Source organism: Orbicella faveolata, unplaced genomic scaffold, assembly GCF_042242905.1.
Source record: "Orbicella faveolata isolate gen_17 unplaced genomic scaffold, um_ofav_v1 contig_1, whole genome shotgun sequence".
Classification (NCBI taxonomy): Eukaryota; Metazoa; Cnidaria; class Anthozoa; order Scleractinia; family Merulinidae; genus Orbicella; species Orbicella faveolata.
In genome coordinates, this window is record NW_028301536.1 from 31210318 (window position 1) to 31229801 (window position 19484).

Here is a 19484-nt window from a genome sequence, read left to right on the forward strand (position 1 = left end):
CTTTAACATCGGCTTTTTAATGAATCCAAAATCATTCAGCCACATCCATTCAACAGATTCCACAGACGGGTTAGTGTACTATATTTTGCCCTTTCCAATTTCCTTTCAGTGCACTTTTTTTAGACAATACTGCATACATATCGTCAAGTGGAGAAATAAAACCTACAAAAATCCAAAACAAATTCCATGGACCGAATTCGAAATATAAAGGGCAATTTCAATTTCAGTTACAAATTCTATGATGAAACACTGAAAAACTAAAAGAAAAGCCTCACCATATTCGCTACCGATCAAAACAAGCCTGTTTTAGTTCCTTTCCTACATCTACAATGGGCGACAAAAGTGTCGAGACACTTTGCAATAAAATTCGATTTTCCGATCGTCTTGGAAACATTTCCCCCCTTTCCCCCAAACAATATAATGTTGATCGATTGTTCTATTTCTTCGACTGCACAGGCTACAGCGTCTACACAACATTGAATTGGGGGCCCGGGGGTATCAGAGAATTAACGCTACAAGCAAATAAAATAGAATAAGTGCTTAAATATCAAAAAGCGTCATTTTCTAAGAGTCTCAACTACTTTTGTCGCCAATTGTAGCTTCCTGATCAGCTATCGCATGCTCATTGGGGTATTTGTTTCGCCTGTTGAACGAATCGAAGATGTATTCTTGACAAGGAGACTTTTTAGCGAGATAGAACGCAGTTGAGTTTTCACTAAGTGCTAGGTTAAAGCAGAACTTTTGGCGGATTGCGTCCCAAGGGGAAAAATAACTTTTTATCGACTTTAATTTTTTCTGCTGCGCACGAAGAAATAGCTGAATACAATAGTAATATACCATGAACAAGAGAATGCGTTTTCAATGTTTTTATTGACCATTTTTGCCACAAGGTCTTTCTGGTTTCTTCCACGAGTTTAAAAGAAGAATCTTTGTACTATGAACCCACGATTTATGCTTAATGTTATCCCCCACTAAACCATCGCCCGTTAGATTAGTTCTTGGACATTTCGCTGTTTAGCCACGCCATGAGGTATTTCGTCTTGGCATACACGCCAAACTTTCCGGCCTGCGCACATCCATAGCCCCAGCTGGTGACGCCATGAAGATAAAACTTCCCACCAGTCTCACACACCATCGGTCCCCCACTATCCCCCTGACAGGAGTCAATTCCACCCTGGTCTAGGCCTGCGCAGATCATGGAGTCATGGATCTTCCCTGGGTAGGCTGAGTCACAGCGGGCGCGGCTGACTACGGGAACTTGGACCTGCTGAAGATAGTCTGGAACCAATCCACCGGAAGCAAGTCGACCCCATCCCGTAATCCAGCATTTGGTACCGTCAGTTGGTTCGGCTACGGCTTGCGGCAGACACACCAGATTTACAAACCTTAATAACGGGAGAGAGGATAAGTAGGAACAATTACGGTCAGCCGTTTTGAAGGCGCTTCTTTAACAGTGGCATCTTAAATAATTTATTAAATACAACGGTTATAACTGTTTCAGTTAATTTCAACGATCACGAAGAAAGTTATTGTCCAAATTATATCCTGAACATTTTGTACAGAACAAACCTCAAGTGAGAAGTCGAGATGGTTGGATATTTGCCAAATTTTTCATTGCTAGATCTAGATGGTTTTTGGGCCATAGCCACATGGAAAAACGAGGGTTACAATCAATCCATTTTTACCGTACAAGCTTGGTCAATAAATAAAGCGTTGTATGGCACAAAGAACACCATTTTTCTTGCTGGAGACATTGGGCAAACCCGAACTTGCAGGGTACTTCCCACCCCCCATTTCTGCTGGAGACTGCTTTAAAAACGGACTTGCTGCAATCTTTCCCAAGCTGGCGCGGCGCAAGTACCTGTCTAGCTGAGCTGGTTTTTCCAGTTTAAGTAAGGCGATGTCGTGACTGTATTTGGTCGGCTGGTGGTACGATGGATGGGTTATCACTTTGCTCACGACAATGTCCTGCTCGGTTCCAACGGTGTGTACACGTCTGTGGGCACCAAGTCTTAAAAAGAACATTGATAATTTTGACTTATACTCGTGTAGACTTATACTCGTAACATTTTCCTCGGCGTAGAGGGGAAGCAATTTTGCTTCGTTGTAGCCAAACAGGCTATAGGGTAGGCTGCGAATGTAGACGTACTTCCGGCTGTCGCTCTTTCTCCGCCGAAAATAGCTAACCCGCAATATCGGAGACAAGTGACAGCCGGAAACACGTCTGCGTTTGCAGGCTAGCTATAGTGGCAACTCAAACATTTTGCCCCTGACAAAATTATTTAATATTAAATTATTTATCATTGCTGTAATTGCAAAGAATCATATTTGGGATTGTAGAAGGAATCATGTACATCCTTATATTGAGGGTTTCCAATTTAGAATTAAAATAAAATATAAAATCGAGAAATGTATTGCTGCCAAAGGACATAGGAAACTGTAGAACTCCAATGCGCAGGTTGTCTCCCTCTTAATATTTTAATTTCATAGATTTTGTCATGTAATCAACATTGTATTTGTTATTATACTATAACTTCGTTTCTTTTTTCTTTCCTCTTTCTTAATATTTGCAGCGCATTGTTAGTTTAGTAGTATAACCAGTTTAAAGAATGTATATAAAATAGTATATCATTTGTGCACTCTAAAAAGGCGTAGTACTCTAGGCCGCAGATCTGCACTGTTTGGTTATCAGTCAAAAATTCGTTTCAGTCAAATTTGTCTTTCCCTTAAAAACCCGTTTTCGAAAATAGCTAGTCCAGGCGTTTGAGAGCTGCATATCACTTGCGGGAACTAAGTATCTTGTTTTACCTTATGACGATAGAGCTGGGTGATTCATTCAGGACACAGTGAGTCGCTGTTACCACCCACTGATCAGACACCAAGGAACCTCCACAGTAAGGGAAACCGGAAGTAGTACGTAACTGAACTTGCCACGGCCAGTCGCCATGTTTAGCATTCACACCGCCGACAATCCTGGAGTGTGGACGGATGCCGCAAGAACCTTGAAGGCCAAGGAAGGCAAAGATAAGTTGCGTTTTAGCCTAGTGGTGCATCAGTTTGGTGCTTATCGAGACGTATTTGCACCCTCCCATCCCCCCCCCCCCGCCCAACCCAGTGAATGGAATGCCAGTCCATCACGTGGTTATCCCCAGCATTACATTCGCCGGTACACATTTATATAACGGGTGAAGAGGCACCATGAGAGAAACGTTTCTTGCCTTAGAACACAGCACAAAGTCATAGCCGAGGCTCGAGCCCGAACTACTTGATCTGTAGTTCAGCATGTTCTATTTGAACACCAAAAAGGCACAGGCACAAGGCAAAGTGAACGATAGCATTTTATAACATAGCGGGCGCGCCAGTCCTATTTAATTCCTGTTGACCCATCATGAACGATATCTCGATGTATTATATTACGCACAGCCGTGCGTATATAAGATGACGTGTAAAGTTTCAATTTAGCTACAAAATTTATGTCGATTTTAGTGCAAGTTTCGGCAATGTGAAGGATATTCTGAACAATCCAAACTCTACTTCGAGCCTTTGACTTTTGCCAAGCTAAGATGTTTACTTAAACTTGAGTATTTTGATTTTGTTTGTCTACATTTTCATTCAGTATTTTTGACTTTGTTTGCCCACATTTTCTTTACAATTAATTCGAAGAAGCGAATTTTTCATTGACAATTTTAGAAACCAGATTAAGCGTTTTCGTTCAACCGGTGCTCAACAGATTGTGGCTTGTTAGGATCCTAAAGACCTCTGTCTTCCTTCACTTTGTAGTCAATCACAAATAAAACATGTTTTAGCGCCATGTTGTCGCCATGTTATAAAAGAATTGGTTCATGCTTTTAGCTGTGCGTATATCGAGTTATGGATGCACTTGGGAAGTTTGGAGAGCACTAAAAAAAGCTAGAGTTGCTCTCGGCTATCGCCTTAAGCAACTCCTAAGCTTCTCTCGCACTCTGCAAACCTCCCGCGTGTATGCATCCATAACTCGTTATAATCCATCAAATATTTTCGCTCGCGCACGATTGGTCTAAACGCGTCACGTGACTAAATATTCCCCAGCTAAAACTGGGAAATAGCCGAGTGATATTCTCCAATTTTCAAAACCGCGCGTTTTGCGAAAAAAAATTGAAGAATAATAAACACAATAGCCTACATTTGGCGCGAAAATATGCTCGGATATTTGTCCTTGGACGTTATCTGTTCCTCACAGCTCACAGTTTTCTGTTGGTAATAATCAACTTGCTTGTTTTCAAGAGTATTTTGCTATCAAATTGACTGATGTTCTCTAAGAAAAAGGACCATTTCCAAGTGCCATTGTAGCATTTTTTTTCCTAGTTATACGTTTACCATAAATGGCTGGACTGTTTTCATCTTCATCTTTTCTTCACCTTTTCTCTCACTTCCAATTTAATTTTAATACAGAACATTGCCCATTTTGGACTGGAATAAAACAAATCAAATGATCACTGTGTATCGGCGCCATGTTTCCTCTTCGTAATCAGTGCTGCTTCACATCACGAATGAATCCTTGAGCAAAATCTTCTCAGTATTTTCCTGCTGGCTCAATTACTCCGTTTCGTCCGGTGTTATTATTATTATTATTATTTTAATGGTAACAGTTAGGGAGTCAAATGCCAGTATTTTCTACACCCCCGGGGACGGGGGTGCTCGTCAGAAATATTAAAAAGAACCCCTAGGAGGTACCAAGATCCTGTTTTGTAGGCGTGGCTTGAAATGTTTTTCACTCCTAAGAGGTACCAATTCTAAAACAGCACATTTCTCCTGTCATATTTCTTCCGGCTCAATACTATAAAAGGTACTGCTTGAGGTACCGCTGTGGACCTTTTGAGGCTGAACACCCTGAGAGATACCAAAACCGCTTTTTCAAAGGCCAAAAAAGTACGACGAGCATTCCCATACTTTAACTATGGGAATCCTCCTCGGGTATATACGTATGCACTCTATTACTTCACATTTACCGAATTTTGACTATACGTTACAATTCTCTTACCGGATGGTCCTACAGGTGTCGTCGGCGGTGGAGGTGTTGCTGGTGAACTTGTCCCGCATCCTTGAAATATCATATTGAAGGGATATAAAGAAAATTCCACTCAGTGGGGCAACAAATTACCTGAGAGATGAACCCCTATAGGCAGACTGAAAAAGGATGTGGGATTTTGTTCTTTTAAGTTCTTTAAATGTACGTAAAGAAGAACGATCAAAATTTAAATATGATTTTGCTCATTAATGAAGCACTGTTAAAAAAGTCAAATTGTTGGGAAAAAATATGACGCATAGTTTTATTTTGGAGAAAAAGCTGTGAGATAATTTTTGATGATAACTCGGGGACTTTCTGGTTCAAAGAAATTTGCATCTCCACTTCCCACTTATAAAGTCGAGCAAATTATTCTTAATTAATCCGTCTCTGCTAGTCAGTAATTTCACACTCTTTTACATGTAGTCATACTGTACCAGTTGATAATTGCCTAGCTTAATTACTTTTTATTTGTCAGTTCTTTACTGAAATGTCGGGGTTAACAACTAGTTGATTAGCATACTTTTTCAGTGAACATTTTGTGAAATCACTTATTATCTTTGTTTTTGATAATGGGCAAACGTTGTCGGTATTAATGCTTGGCGTTTAACCGAAGAAGTCGAGTTAACTATTCAGAGTTGTTTCTGTTAGGGGATTATTTTATAGTTCATGTTTATCAAACTAAGCCCATGTTTTCTGCCTTTATGTTATGAGACATCTCTATAGTATAGCCTACCGTTGCTTCCAGATGAGGTGGGCGTAGGCACTGGTGGTTTTGTTGTTGCTGGGGGCGGTGTTGAACCTTATAAAAATAATTTATAGGAAACAACGTCAGTTCTTCGACCCTTTTAAAAGTCTGTCCGAAAAAGGAACTTCCCAGTGAGAATTGGTTATCTCTGTCATCTGAGAAATGACGCCTTGTTCCACAGTGATAGCTGAGATCTGAGTTCTGCATAATTTACTGCTGATTGCTGCGAAATGGACTGAAATTTTATATGAAAGCTGAGGAACCACTGGAAATACAACTGATAACTGAGATTCAATTCCAACATCCCTAATCAGACTTTCTAGAATCAACCATTCATTCTTCAGTAGAACACGAAAAGACACGAAGCGGGTTATATGCAAAAACGAACGGGGCTGCATAAACAGACTGTGGGCAAACTATGGCCTGTTTTATGACAAATTGCGCCAGTTTTTACACGGCAAGTTGCACTATTTCTAAAAGCAGAATGTTCTTGAATAACAAGCATTAACATTCCCTCTACGATAAAACTTACTTTTACTGCTTTATAAACTCATATTCAGAACTTCTGTCTGAGAAAGCGAACACAATAACTTCTCTTACTAAACAACAGGGTGAACATAAAGAAATCCTGACCTAGATCGTTGTTGCCACAATACCGTAGATGGCAGGTGGGTGTTCGCCACAACTCATACACGTAGTAACCACCGCAGTTACGAACCCGGATGTCTCTATACCAATAGCAAGGATTGCTGGACCAATGAAAACAAACTTTACGTTTGACAGCACCTTCAGCTACTGTTGGATGCAAGCCATTAAGCCAGCCTGGCGCATGCGTTCCGCAGTGGTGTGTGGGTACAACTTGATCAGGCATCTGTGTGCCTGCGCCTCCTTCGAACTTATACCACTGCTTTGTAAACGGTACATCACATTTGAAGTTACTAAGCGCCTTGAATCCTCTAGCACGATCCGTATCATTCAGTACTTGGTAGTTTGAACATTCTACAGCAAAACAATTGTTTAACTAATTAACAATTATTGAACGAGGTTAAGCAATGTTGTGATTTGTCAATGGCGAGCAGTTCAGTTATTTGCAGAAGCCGAAGGCTGAGCCAAATAATTGAGCTGCGAGACACTGACACATCACGATATTGTGCGATATTTTGCGATAACTCTCCCATACCAGGTTTACTTCACGTTAAGGACAGTGCAGAGTATCTGCGTGCTACATATTTCCATCTGTCACGATTACGCGCAATGTTTTGCCCTATTAGAACACAAAAGCTTCTCATAAATTTGTGCCATTTTCTTCTTTAAGTTACAATACAAACTGACAAGAGAATATGCATTAACATTGAACTTTGAGGAGCTTCAACTGAATAGAGTTGTGGTGTTAAATATAGCTTTATTATTTTCATAACGTTTCGCTGTTTTAATCTTTACGTGGACAATATATGTATCTGTGACGTTGACTGTGGGAGCCGGAGCCCCTGGACACCTCCACTACGGACACTTGCGCGTTTCTGTTTGGTGTCCGCGTCATTAACCGTGGTTTTCACCGTATTTGGAATTCGTAAATCTTGCCATCTTACCGTATTGACCTGTTGGGGTCGTTGGAGGTGGAGGTGTTGGTGCTGACGTTGTAACTGGGGGTGGAGGTGAACTTCCTAGAAATCAGACAACATGCAAAACACTGTTATGGTATTTGGGCGATCAGTGAGCATGTTAACTTAAATCAAAGGCTCTTTAGGCCAACTCGTGATATTTGAAACGGACAAGCTCAGATAATGCATGTGACAAGGGTGGTAAAAAAAAAGATTTTAAGCTTATTTAGGTGGAATATTTGGGCTGTTTTGATTGTAACTACCGATAAAGTAATCACGTCTTTAAAAAAACAGACTGAATGGGTTATGTGCACAGTACTTTATACGTACCCTGGTGTGCAAACGGTCTTATTTCTTGCCGAGCTTTTAACGGATGGTTTGTGTTTATATAGGTAACGTAAAATAAATGTTTAAGTCATAAAAGTAATAAAGATTATATAAGAAAATGAGACGGCAGGGAAAATTTGATTAATTCTTGACAGAAAAGCTCTTAACGAGCCTGAAACCTTCGCACATAAATCGTGGCAACATTTCGATCAATAGCCGCTTCCAAGGCTATCGATGGATCGAAATTTTAAACCCACCTTTGCTGCATACCAAATAGTCCTTAATTTGGGAACTCTTTTTGGGCTCCAAACTCGAAATATCATCACTTTAGTAGCCATTTTGTTGACAATATCAACGGTCGGGCAAATGTCGCCCCTCTCGCGAAATTCTCTGCTCAGCAGAATAACCACCAAAACATTTTAACGACCCATGGACTGACTGACTAACTGACTGACTGACTGACTGACTGACTGACTGACTGACTGACTGACCAAGTGAATTACTTCTTCCTCAGCAAACTGCTATAATTCTCTCTCGCTACGCTATCACTTGTCAAAAACAGATCGAAAAAAGTATCATGATGAACAAATAAAAACTTTAAAAACCAAATTTCTGTCACCTTAGTCAGAATTAAATATAAAAAAGTGTCACCACATGCATAATCAGCTCTTATTTGCCGCTGGTCCCCTGTCATACTACCCAAATACTTTTAATAATAATAATAGTAATAATGATAATAATAATAATAATAATGATAATAATAATAATAATAATAATAATACCAATAATAATAATAATAATAATAATAATAATAAAAGATTTATTGATACTGAAAAATCAGATTAGCGAATTCAATATAAAGACGCTGGTATGAACCGGTGATCATTACATAAAACACAATTCACCAAATATGTACAAAAACCTATACACTACATTTGTGTTGTGCCTTATCTAATTCTATTAAAAAGTTAAAAGTTAAAATTCTTAGCGTTTTAAAAGCACGTAGGTCTTTGTGGAGGTCATTACATTCCTTTGCAGCAGCACACTCGAAGGTTGACTGCCCTATAGCTGTTTTGTATCTTGGGAGATGAAGTTCCCTTCTGTCTCTCAGGGCCTTACGACGAAATTCCTGATCTCGGTACAAAATACCCTTGAAGTTGCCTGGGAGAGTGATAATCATTTGCGATTTTATATACTAACTGCAGACGCAAATAACGGCGCCTGTTAGATAAAGTTAACAGGCCAAGTCTCTCCCTCATTGAATGTGTGCACGTTAAGTGATTTTTTTCTTTAAATTATTTTGGATTCCCACATAATTGCAACAATCAGTAGTTGGTATAGCATTGTCATTTAAGAAAAAGTGCTAAAACTGTACTGATTTCGAGCAAAGCTAAAGTGAAGCGAAACGGAAGTAGAGCTTCCTTCTCTTAATTTTTGCTTTTCTGTTAGCAGCTTTTCAGCCCAAATAATCTTTCATTATTGTACTAGGTAATTTCTGTCAGGAAAACCAAACCCCCTTTTACGCTACAGTACCTTGATCGCTGTTGCCACAGTACCGCAGATAGCAGGTGGGTGTCCGAGCCAGCAAATACACGAAGTAACCACCGCAGTTACGAACCCGGATAAATATAGACCATTTGCAAGGATTGCCGGACCAATGAAAACAAACTTGGCGTGAGACAATCCCTTCAGCTACTGTTGGATGCGAACCATTAAGCCAGCCTGGTGCATGCGTACCGCAGTGGTGTGTGGGTACAACTTGATCAGGCATTTGTGTGCCTGCGCCTCCTTCGAACTTATACCAATCCGTTGTAAATGGTCGATCACATTTGAAGCTATTAACGGTCTTGAATCCTTTGGCACGGTCACTGTCACTCAGAACTTGGTAGTTTGAACATTCTAGAGAAAAGCAATTGTAAAAAAAAAAAAAAAAAATTGCAGTTAACTGTCGTGATAACTTTAAACGAGTGCTTAGTCATGCAGATGGTTACAGGATATGAGTTGAATTTGGATTTCCCTAGCTGCGTTCATAGTGTATACTTGCTGAAGAGTTGTCGGAAATATATTTCTTTTTGGTAGTGTAAATTGCAATGGCATTTATAATTCTTCACGAAAGTGAGAATTCCGTGGAAATTGACCTTTAGCAATTCATGTCCATGCTACTTGGAACTATTCCCTAACGTCTGACAGCAGTAGAGAGCTATTTAGGATTTCATTAAGTTTAACAGTCTGGTTAGCCTGGAGACGGTGCCTTCCAGAGAAAGCAGGAACCGTACTTTTTCGGGAATAATTTTGCCATTTAGTTATTAGAACGAACTGATCACGATGTCGTTAACTTAAAATATCATTGTTTTAATTTTTTTTTACTGCTTTGTCGGTAGTGGCTTGTTGTATAGCTCATGCAGCCGATCAAACTTCTGCAGTTATTTTTAGTAGAACATATTTGGCTTACCGCTGCTCCCAGGTGTCGTGGGCGTGGGAGGAGTAGATGGAGGTGGCGGTGAGCCTCCTAGAAACAACACGAGCAACAGAGTTTGTCATGTCACCTAAGTTTATGTCAGTGCGTATAAAGGAAAAGTCAATTGCAAAATAAGGCTAATAAATGCGCCGTAGAGACCAAACACCGATGGTCAGCAAAGGAGACATTCATCCCCTTGCAAGGCAGACCACCCTAAAGAAGAAAAAAACATCAAAACTTTTCGAGATAAAAGTATCAACAACAACCAATTTAATCATTTCTCGAAGCTAAGTACTGGGACCCTTACTTCCTTCTTTTTTAAAAAACAGGAAACACTGCATAAAGCCTGACGAACTGACAATGGTAACCTGCTTATAGTTTTATTATAGCTAGCTTGTAGCTCTTAACTGTTTTTGTTGCCGTTGTAATCCTCAATGATTTTGAATATATATAATTCTCTTGCTTGCTGTACCAGATGATTTAGTTCTGTGATAACTAGTTACGATCTCATTAACGGTTCTTATAGTCAGCTACAAACATGTGACGTGTTCCAAACCTCCTCCTCCCGTGATTCCCGTGTGCTGCTTGATCCAAGCTCGGAACTTTGTTACTCGTGCGAACACAGAGAAAAGCTGGTTAGCATCGCATGATCCAGAGCCCCAACTGACGGCACCGTGCAGGGTGTAGGTTTTCATGTCCGAATTCAGGCACGCATACGGACCTCCACTGTCGCCATGACAACCGCTTAATATTGTATTCTCGACGCCCGCGCACAACATTTGTGGAGTTAAAGGGATTGGAACTTGAAAGAGAGAATGATACATAAGCACAAATGAGATATCAGCCTGGAACTCGCATATCTAATGTCCACCCTAGTCTCGTGTTCAGTCAGGCCAAAGTTTTACTTAGCTTTTGACAACGAGGCCGTGACTTACACTCGGAATACGAAGCTGATTGATCAATTCAATTCAATTCAGTTCAATTCTTTATTTACACTATACAGGTTATTTACATACAATTTAAAAGGTAACTGTACTGAAAATAATAAAAAATTAAGAAATGTGAAGCCACAAAGAAATAAAATTTGTTTGTGAGCGGTGACCAAAGTAGCAAGAGCTTTCTGGTTGGGCACAGACGTGGTCAAATTAACGGCAGCAAAAAAATTAATTCAGCTGAGCTACATACACTACGTTACAACATACTGACATACAGCATTCACACTAATAGCGACAAAATCAAACTAACAGCAAAATAAAACAGCAGCAGCAAAATTTAGTTTGATTATTCCGGCAGAAGGTGACATTTGTACTCATTTCGGTTTCTATGATCTTTAGACAGCTATAATAGAACTTTTTGAAATACCTCCAGCGGCTTGAATCTTTTGTTGGCACTTCCCTTTGTCGATGGGCGGCATCATGGCCTGCTGTAGGATGGGATGAGAACTTCCTGGATGTTTGATCTTTCCCCAGCCTAGAGAAAGCAATGGGATAATTTTGCAATTTTAAGCATCGATTAGATTCAAGAAATTAAGAATCAGAATCGAGTAATTTTTTCATGTATATTATTAATTAATTTATTTATTATTACTTTTTTGCCGACTGTAGCTCTTGTAATCTCACTTGGCAATGCACATTTGGAAAAAAAAGTGTACTTATCATTTTCTCTTTACTTTTGTGTTCACAGTTTAAGATTGGTTTTCTAACAAATTAATCTTTCAATTGTTGGGAAGCAATGACAGCAATGAGCTCGGTGTTGGGTCTCGACTTCACCGAAGTTTATGTTTTATTTCCAACATTCTAGAGTAGAAAGGGAAAAGCGACAATTGCCGATCTAGATTCACCAAGGCCAACAAGACGAGTTAAATCTAATGGGAAATAATAGCAGTGGACAGATAACGCAAACATCCAGCTCATAGACTTTCCATACGTTGTCTTTAACCACACTATTGAAATCATCAAAGCGGTCACGCTGATCACCTGTGATGTAGCATTTTGATCCTATGGGAATATCGGAGTCATGAGATGGTAAGCAGATAGGATTCACTCTCTGGGAAAGCTTTACAGCACTGGCTAGTTGAATCAAGGCGATGTCATTGTTGATTACGCTTGGGTTATACTGTGGGTGGTAGATGATTTGTTTGGCTCCAATCGTTTCCTCTGTGCCCTCGTTTGTGTTGCGATTGTGATCACCCACGACAATTTTATAATCAGCAGGATTTCTACCAAAAAGACAAGGGAGAATGATGACTGGATGCTGAATGAGTGTAGGGTAAAATTTTCGAGGAATAAACCCAGCAGGCTTTTACACTCTCTTACGACGGGGAATAGGGGATGGGGTGGCGGCGGGGTATGCCACCTCCTAAGGAACAATACAATTTAGCAACTTGAAGTGATTTTCGAACATCCACCATCTTGAATGTGCCCATTTTGGGTCTGAATAGGATTTAAAGACATTTTGACTGTTGGAAGGGTTGGTGGGGTAGTCAGGTTGTTTGGTTGGTTAGTCGGTCGATCGATCGGTAGGGTGGGCGGGGGGGTGGGGTGCGGTTGGTCGGTCGGTCGGTCGGTTGGTTGAATCTATTGTTGTTACTTGCAGCTATGCACTTTAAGCGAACACTTACAAACTGCCTGCCACGCAGTGAGCAGCGGTTACTATCCAGTCAGAACTAATCAGTGATCCTCCACAGATAAAACTTCCATAACGCTGTAAAGCTATCTAAAAAAATCAAACAAAATATTTTTTAATTTACATTCCTCATTTCTCTGCAAGCGATGTATTGACTGAGTTGAAGCAAAAGTTGAACCAACTGTAGTTTATTAGAGTGAGGATAATGAACTATAATCTACTAGTTTTCAGTCATCACTTATCACCAGTCACGTGATCAATGATAAGATAAGTTCCCTCCGTGCTGCACCCCATCCAACTGAGCAAATCAAACACATAACGTAACAAAGGAAATATCTCGTAGAATTTTCCGTAACGGCTCGTGTACGCTTTGTTTTGTTCTTACCACATTTTGACGTCATCTGCGATTTATAACTAAGCAGATGCACGGCAACATGGAGTTTATTTGTTAAGTAGACCGCTTTTGTGATCGTTGGTCTTACACTGTTACTGAAGAATTAGATGAAGTAAGTCCACAGTACTCCAACCTTCCCTGCCATTCGGATATCCTTAAGTAATCTGTGTTGTTTCAGGAAAATCTCCAGGCTATTACATCGATTGGCCGGGAAATGAGAGTAATAATACAGTCATTCAAATCACCCATGACGTGAGGGAAAATAACACAAACATTCTGGTTTGAGGTGCACATTGAAAACTAAGAGCAGTGACGACGATTACAACGAGCAGGATTAAGATCCTAGTATTTTATCTTATATGATGACTGTGTATTCAGTCAGTTTGTTGCTTGAATTGAAGCGAGTCACTCCAAACAGCCAGAACGTAGAACGCAATGAAATAGTTTCATGTCATGTACATTGTCTTTACCTGCCACGGCCAAGCTCCTGGCTTAGCATCCTGGCCTCCTATGACACGTGACTGAGAAATGGGCGTAAAGCCACAGGGCAGTTGCCCTGCAATGAAATGAAAAGAAGAACGCAATTGTTGTAAGCTAGTGTACTGGGCTTGAATATAGATCGAGTAGGGAAACATATTGAAAAAAAAAACATTACTGACTTGAAAAGATGCATTGAGCGGATGAAACTTGGAGAGATGACATTGAAAACGTGAAGTGCGCCTTTAAAATAAACCACTCAAAACAGTTAAGAGAAGTGTTATCCCGTGTTATCTGATTAAAATCATTTCAAACTGAGCCCATCTTTAACTGAGAAGCGATTAGAACGTTAACTGAAGCCAAACTGGTGGCATGTGAACAATGATAAAAACCTGAATAAAATGGCAGAACAACTTCGGAACCATCAACATCCTTTAACACAAAAGAGAATGACACGTTTCCCGATCATATTTTAAAAAAAATCCGTTAAAAACTAGGTATCGCTTTAAAAAAAAAAAGATAGAAATAACCACGCGAATTCGTTTTCACCTGTTACAATACTTCCTAACAGCAGCAGCAACACTAGTAGTATCATCTTGACTCCTTTCATCAAAGATGAATGCAAAAATCAACTTTATCAAAGGCATTTATGCTCGCGAATTGATGGAGCCATTGACAAATTAAATTTTACTACTTTTAAAAAGGAAAACAAACTAGAGATTTCTTGAAATTTTTCTACAAATATTTTCTTTGCTAATCGATGTTCATAAAAGCAAGCCCCCTTGATTTTCTCGTCAAGACATTGAAAATGAACACAAACCTTTTGATTCAACCCACACACTACGTAAACAGCTGTATGTAAGACTAAACAAAACTGAATTAAGACCTTTCCAAAATTATTGCATTTGATTTTTAGCGTGCATAGGGCAGGGTTTGTATTTACCGAGCTGTGATTACTCTGAGCAAGAAAAAAAACAATTAACATCGGATAATTATAAATCCTTTATAACCTAATTGCATTTTATACCTACCATATACATTACTCAGAGCTTTGTATTTTTTTAGCTGAGGCTAACTCTTGTTACCAAATGTGACCCGTTCCTTGAGTTCAATTAGCGATAAACTTTAAAGAGAAGCCGCCGGCATGTTGTTCATGCGAGTGTTTGCACCAGGAGGAGAAAATATTTATTCTTAATCCACAATGGGAATTTTGAGACTCAGTTTGGTCAAGAGATTATCTCTTGGTTTGGTAAAGTACTGGGCCCGGTTGTTCAAAACCACGATTAAACTAACCTCCGATTAAGCCTAATCGTCGATTAAATTTCCCAATCGTGGTTTAACCCGCCGATTAGAGTTTGATTAGCACCAATCGGGCTTTGAGCAACGCAATCTAATCACAGATTTTAAAATTTTAATCGTCGGTTAATCAATTTAATTCCCGATTAGCGCTAATCGCGGTTTTGAACAACCGAGCCCTGTTCTCTACCGTCAACATTCATCAAAAATAGGTTTTACTAAAACTCTCATTTTTGTAAAACGCAGCTGTTCTGCTAGGTATACTAAGATTACAGTTTTACAAACTTTTAAGTTTCTATATCGCATATTTATGGGAGGCGCGGTGGCCTCATGGTTAGTGCGGATCAAGCGGTCCGGGTTCGAGCCCTGGCCGGGGACATTGTGTTGTGTTCTTGGGCAAGACACTTTACTCTCACAGTGCCTCTCTCCACCCAGGTGTATAAATATATACCGGCGAACTTAATGCTGGGTGTAACCCTGCGATGGACTAGCATCCCATCCAGGGGGGAGTAGAAATACTCCTAGTCGCTTCATGCTACAGAAACCGGGATAAGCTCCCGCCTGATGGGCCACTTGGCTCGTATGCAGACTTTACCTTACCTTTACCTTACCTTTACCTTACCTATCGCATATTTAAAAAATAGAAATTGAAAGAAAAGAGCGCGAACGCCTAACAGATACCGAAGCAATCCCTTAACCTGTAATGTGGCCCCCTTGGAATGATGGTATTCAACTGATTATTAGTAGTCTAGGGCCCATGACAGATTATTATTTTTTATATCTTATCCTTCATTAGTTAACTCTAAGTAAACTGCCTTGAAGTGTTGGTCTAAAATTTAACTAATCAACGGGTCAAGAGCTACAGAATTTCAGTGGTAGTCTTTGTAATGTGGTTCTCAGCCTGCGTGGATTTTCACTAGTTATGTGATGTGTAGAATGTTAGTGAGTATATTCTATGCTCCCTTGTTAACTGAAGACAGACTGGGTTCACATGCTACTCTCATCATGTAACTGAATCAAATGACAGTGGAGGGCCACCATGCACACGTGCGCCACTATGCACACGTGCACCACTATGCACACGTGCGGCACTATGCACACGTGCACCACCATTCACACTTGATATCATCGTGCGACCTCAGCTTCTTGCTGCTGCTTCCTTTGCGAGACGTGACCGCAAATGGGACAAAAGCGTGGCTGATCATGCAAACAATAATAACTGAATCAAATGACAATGGAAGACAAATGCACTTGCACACGTGATATCGTGCGATCTCCTTGCTACACTTTCCTTTGCAAGGTCTGATCGCAAAGAAGACAAAGACATGGCTGCTGATCACGCAAAAATAGATTGTTTTGCTACCGATGCCGGATTATAGTTTAAGTTTAGTTCGATGTTATGCAATCAGGACAGGACCAGGGTTCTTTCAGTTGTTGCCAAAAAACAACTTTTATTGTGTTAAACGGCAAAACGACGGGGGGCAGAGAGAATTCTAACAAGCGAAATAAATCACTTACAAATACTGGCGAATAAAACATCGTTGCGGTCTGTTGCCGTGCCAACAAAGTAACTAAATTTATCCCTTATTCTCCTGCTTAGTTCACTGTAGTTCAATATTTACCCTGCGAAGGGTAAATGATACGAGATCTAAGTCATGATTCTTGGATCAGGCGTGAGAAGGAATGAAGGATACTCGGCATGTTCAGATGTACAAGAAATGCTACTCTTTTATTGTGATAATCTATACTTCCTTAAGAAGTCACAAATTGAGGGCAAAAAAACATGGCAAGTGTTAATTAGAAGAGAGGGTAGATTTAACCCTAATGGATGAAAAGACGATTGAATTTAAAAAATCACTAACACTCCGTTGACCAAAACTTACTCCACCAGAGATACTGTCGCCGTGGCCAGTTTATAGGGCTTCAGCAGAACTTCCCTGAGAGTATTCTCATCAGGGATAATCTTACGGATTCATCCGGTTGTAGAGCCACAGTTTGCAGCACAGCTGCCGCAAATTAAATTCCTCAAAAGTACCAAGTTTGAGGCAAATGTTATCCATGCGATGGATTTTGCATCTGTCTGTAACATACCTTGGATTGTATCTTGCCAGAAAGTGCGAAACTCAACAAACTTGCCAACAAATTGTGAAGCAACTTCCTCGACGGCAGATTCAGCCATGACACGAAGAGATCACGAAATTCGTCATTACGTGATCACCTTTTTTCTAAAATCATGTGAATGAAGCAAGTCACTTCAACAGACGTGAGAATCATATTTTCGAAATTTTGACCCCTTGGTCTCTAAACCAAAATATTCGCAATATTTTCACGTCTTCAGATAAATTTGCTGGTATGATCACAAAGAGCTGTCAAGAAAAAGTTAAAACTAGCTGATGAAAGACGAAATGTGTTTTTTCTGACAATTTATGTGGCTCTCGTGTTGTTATCCACTAAAAAAAAAACAGCTGGCAGCTGATGAATACAGTTAAAAAAGTCCTTAAATTACCCGATCAGATTCTTTAGATTTCCTCTGTGTATTCGCTATTGTATTTACTTTTATCATTTTTATCCCTGTTATTTATTGATTTATGATAAGATCTGCTGTTATTCATGAAAATAAAGTCATTCTATTACACTGAGGGAAGCTACAAGTATGTCTCAAAAATACTCTTTTTTTAAATTTGTTTAAAATTCTTATGCGACTGTAACTTTATAGATGAAGTCAAAATAGAAGATAATTGGATGAGTTTTTCCCTGCTGTTCTGAATAACCAAGGGCTAGGTAAGAGTAACATAGTTGTTTTCCCCGTACATGTCATCATTTGTTGTCTAATCATGCCCACTCTGCAGTAAAACGAAAACAAAATAATTTCTAACTTAGTGCAAGTAAGAATTGATCAGACAAAAACAGCCCTTCTATAGTTTAATGCAACAAACCAAACATAAGCGGCCCTAGGATAGTTATTAATACAACAAACGTACTAAACAAAAATACGGAAATTTTACTAAAACAAACTTTCTAGAATGAAGTGATCGAAAACGAAGATGTCGTCAAGTGACAACTCCTAACTGACAAACTCCTCAAATATTCACTTCTTAGCGTGATTACGTAACCTGCATACCAATTTTGTACGGTAAGACCACTGCCGAATTTCCAATTCGGCATCTGACATCCAGCATGGGTTAGGGTTGATACGAAATTAGACCAAGTTTGATATAGACCAAGTATGTTATAGAGAAGAGTTCGACAGATGCAAAATCCATCGCATGGATAAGATTTGCCCCGAACTTAGTACTTTTGAGGCCGATTTGCAACAACTGTGCTGCAAACTGTGGCCATCCGCGTCGAGAGATGTTTGTTATCACGTGATCACTTTTTTTTTTTTTTAAATCACGTGAATGAAACCATAATGGGCATCCGTCAGAGATTATGGATACGCGCTCTGGGTGATAGTTCTTTAGCAGAACGTCGGGTGTGATCGGTGCGTAAAAAGGGCCTGCAAGAAAGCCATTTAAACAGACGTCTGAGATCAATAGTAACAGGGAATTTAAAAAAAACGAGTTCGAATTAGCGGGGTCCAGATGCCATAGATGGTAACCTTGGCTGATCAGTTGTACCGTTTATCGTCAGTGCATTTCCTAGAATTTGCACACGGTGCTAGTCTATGTTTTAAAAAATTGTAATGAATCATTTCAAGGGAGCCATTGTGCTATAATACTGCAGATGGCCTACCATCCAATCCAAAAACACGTAGCGACGAAGAACAAACCGACGTCCCGTTTCTAAACTTGTCTATTTCAGATTGCTCAATACCAATCAAATACAATAGTCTTTCTACCCTTGATATTGGTGTTTTTGTCGTCATGTAAATATTTTTTGTATAATCACTCTGCAGTGAAACGAAAACAAAATAATTTCTAACTTAGTACAAGTAAGAAAACACCAGTCTTTTAGGAGGGGGCATCTCTTTTATTGATCAGACACAAACAACCCTAGCATAGTTTATCGCAACAAACATAAGCGGCCCTAGGATAGTTACTAATACAATCAATGTACTAAACAAAAACACGGAAATTCTACGAAAACAAAATTTCCAGAATGAAGTGATCAAAAATGGAAATGCCGTCGAGTGACAACTCCTAACAGACAAACTCCTCAAATATTCGCTTCTTAGCACAATTACGTAACCTGCATACAAACGAATCTACATACCGGCACACAACTATCTTGCAATAACGTGAAAAATTATGTATTAGTTTGGGCTGTGTACACGGACAGCATAAGTGAATATTAATAATTCTCAAGAGACGTTGTAAGGTCTCTTAAGCGCCTTAAAGGAGTGATTAAGTGGCATGAATAGGAATTAGTCGCCTAACCATTATACTGGCTTACCTTGGACTAAGCCCTCATCAGGAGGGGGACGACATTTTGTAACATGTTTAGTAGGGCCACTACATGCAAGGTGCAGCGACAATTTCAATCATCGTCGTCAACCCTTTTTGTAGTGTTTATTT

At 39.7% G+C, this 19484-nt stretch overlaps 1 protein-coding gene across 2 annotated transcripts; it reads right to left on the reverse strand.

Annotated features, from left to right (window-relative positions):
* Positions 1-851: 851 nt before the first annotated feature.
* LOC110053625 (transmembrane protease serine 9-like) lies at positions 852-17245 on the reverse strand. 2 transcript variants are annotated; one of them, XM_020759880.2, is made up of 15 exons: positions 17062-17245; positions 13668-13753; positions 12799-12893; positions 12155-12396; positions 11541-11648; positions 10735-10980; positions 10173-10229; positions 9254-9619; positions 7382-7456; positions 6426-6791; positions 5781-5846; positions 5021-5080; positions 2809-3001; positions 1862-2011; positions 852-1385 (listed from the first exon to the last, which is right to left on the reverse strand). In XM_020759880.2, exons 1-15 carry the CDS (start codon positions 17147-17149, stop codon positions 992-994), a joined length of 2592 nt encoding a protein of 863 aa, XP_020615539.2. In that variant the 5' UTR covers positions 17150-17245; the 3' UTR covers positions 852-991. The 2 variants fall into 2 exon arrangements, with proteins under 2 accessions (XP_020615539.2, XP_089128469.1); XM_089272343.1 differs by lacking the exon at positions 17062-17245 and adding an exon at positions 14224-14306.
* Positions 17246-19484: the final 2239 nt, after the last annotated feature.